Here is a 1718-nt window from a genome sequence, read left to right as displayed (position 1 = left end):
TGCTCCTGTGTCATCATGACCGAGGAAGGTGGATTTGGCTGGTTACTTGAACCTCCAACCATATTAGCTCGTTTTTTAGGCTTAAAATCTGTAGGATACCCTATCAACTTGTAGCAGTTTGCCTTTAAATGTCCCTTCCTATTGCAGTAATCACATTTCATCAATTTGTAACATTCCTCCTTGGTATGTCCCTTTAAATGACAGAAATCACATTCAACATTGAAATTCCTTCTTTGTTTTTGACCAATCTTAGAGCTGAACAGGGCAGTAGGATCAATAGACTCAGTACTATGACTCCAACCTGCTACTAGTTTCTGGCTTTCATCTTGAAGAATCATAGCATAGGCTTGATTAACAGTAGGAATTTTAGATTTCATTATGATTTGACTACGAGCTTGACTGTAGCTATCATTTAACCCCATTAAAAAACTGCCATAAACGTTGATACTCCTGTCGTTCAGTAAATTTCTTTGACTTATCACAACAAACAGGTGGAGGCATAATCGAATCATACTCATCCCATAGATCGTTCAATTTTGAGTAGTAAACTGAAACAGAAGATGTACCTTGTGTTAATGAAAAAATCTCCCTGTGTAAGTAGTACATTCTCGATGCATTAACCTTATCAAATCGTTCGTTGAGATCCGACCAGATTGCATATGCACTTGACCGGAATAATACTCCACTCAGCAAATCGCGGCTCACATTGTGCATTATCCATGACTTCACAATAGCATTGCAGCGGTCCCATAGATTTGCATGAGTGTCTCCATAAGTATCACGCGTTACCGATCCATCGATGAACCCTAATTTGTTCTGTGTTAGCAACGAAACCTCCATCGCTTGACTCTAAATCGTGTAATTTTCCATTCCTTGCAGTTGAAAACCAAGCGCAATGCTCCCGATGTGTCCGATGGGTGCAAATACAGTGGATGATTATGATCTATCATCACTATTGATCGATTTGTTACCTCCTCTGTACGACTGGTGGTTTCATCTCCTGCCATGACCTTTTTCGGCTAGAAAATTTTGGAAAAAACAACCGATGAATCTCTTGTTTTCAACAATTCTCAGTGAAAAACTTTAGATTCAATCGTCTATATGCTCTGATACCATGTCAAATTTATGGATCTGAGATCGATACTTGAAGAGAAGAAATGAAGAAGAGAGAAAAAGGAGCAATTCTGATTACACTGTAATTAATCCGTCAAAATCTATACATCTACAGTACTTCGCTATAGTAATAACTACCTAATTACATATGTAACTGCCTAACTACTAACTGTGGTCAACTAATCACTAACTATAGTTAACTACTAATCATTAAGTTAACCTGGGTCACCATTATATAGCTCATTAAGCTTCCCTTGAGTCGAGGGTCTATTAGAAATAACTCATCTACCATTTCAAGATAGGGTGTAAGGACGGTATACACTACCCAAATTTATTATTATTGTTACTATAAGGTTGTGAATTATTTGGACGGAGGCTAGCCAAGCTGTTGGCCTAGGGCTAAAGGGAAAAAACATAATTAGACAATAATCGAGAACATTTTGCAAAATCTTAGCAGTAATAAGTAATTAACAAATATGGCAGCTAATTAACTACATTTGTAGCACAATCCCATTAAAATAGGGATAACTATTTAATAGCACTTCACAAATCTTCCGAATCTATTCACACAACTTTCTCTTTCTCATTTAATGCATTACCCCAAG

At 37.2% G+C, this 1718-nt stretch overlaps 1 protein-coding gene across 1 annotated transcript; it reads right to left on the bottom strand.

The window, feature by feature from the left end:
• Positions 1–408: 408 nt before the first annotated feature.
• Positions 409–840, bottom strand: LOC142170405 (uncharacterized). Its single transcript, XM_075232305.1, has one exon. The coding sequence runs from the start codon at positions 838–840 to the stop codon at positions 409–411; it is 432 nt and encodes a 143-aa protein (XP_075088406.1).
• Between the last annotated feature and the right edge of the window lie 878 nt (positions 841–1718).

This window comes from Nicotiana tabacum, chromosome 16, assembly GCF_000715075.1.
Source record: "Nicotiana tabacum cultivar K326 chromosome 16, ASM71507v2, whole genome shotgun sequence".
NCBI classification, from domain to species: domain Eukaryota; kingdom Viridiplantae; phylum Streptophyta; class Magnoliopsida; order Solanales; family Solanaceae; genus Nicotiana; species Nicotiana tabacum.
This window is presented reverse-complemented; position numbering and strand designations above follow the sequence as displayed.

Coding starts and splice junctions, on each gene's coding strand:
- LOC142170405 (XM_075232305.1), bottom strand. CDS start 840: ATGGAGGTTTCGTTGCTAACACAGAACAAATTAGGGTTCATCGATGGA.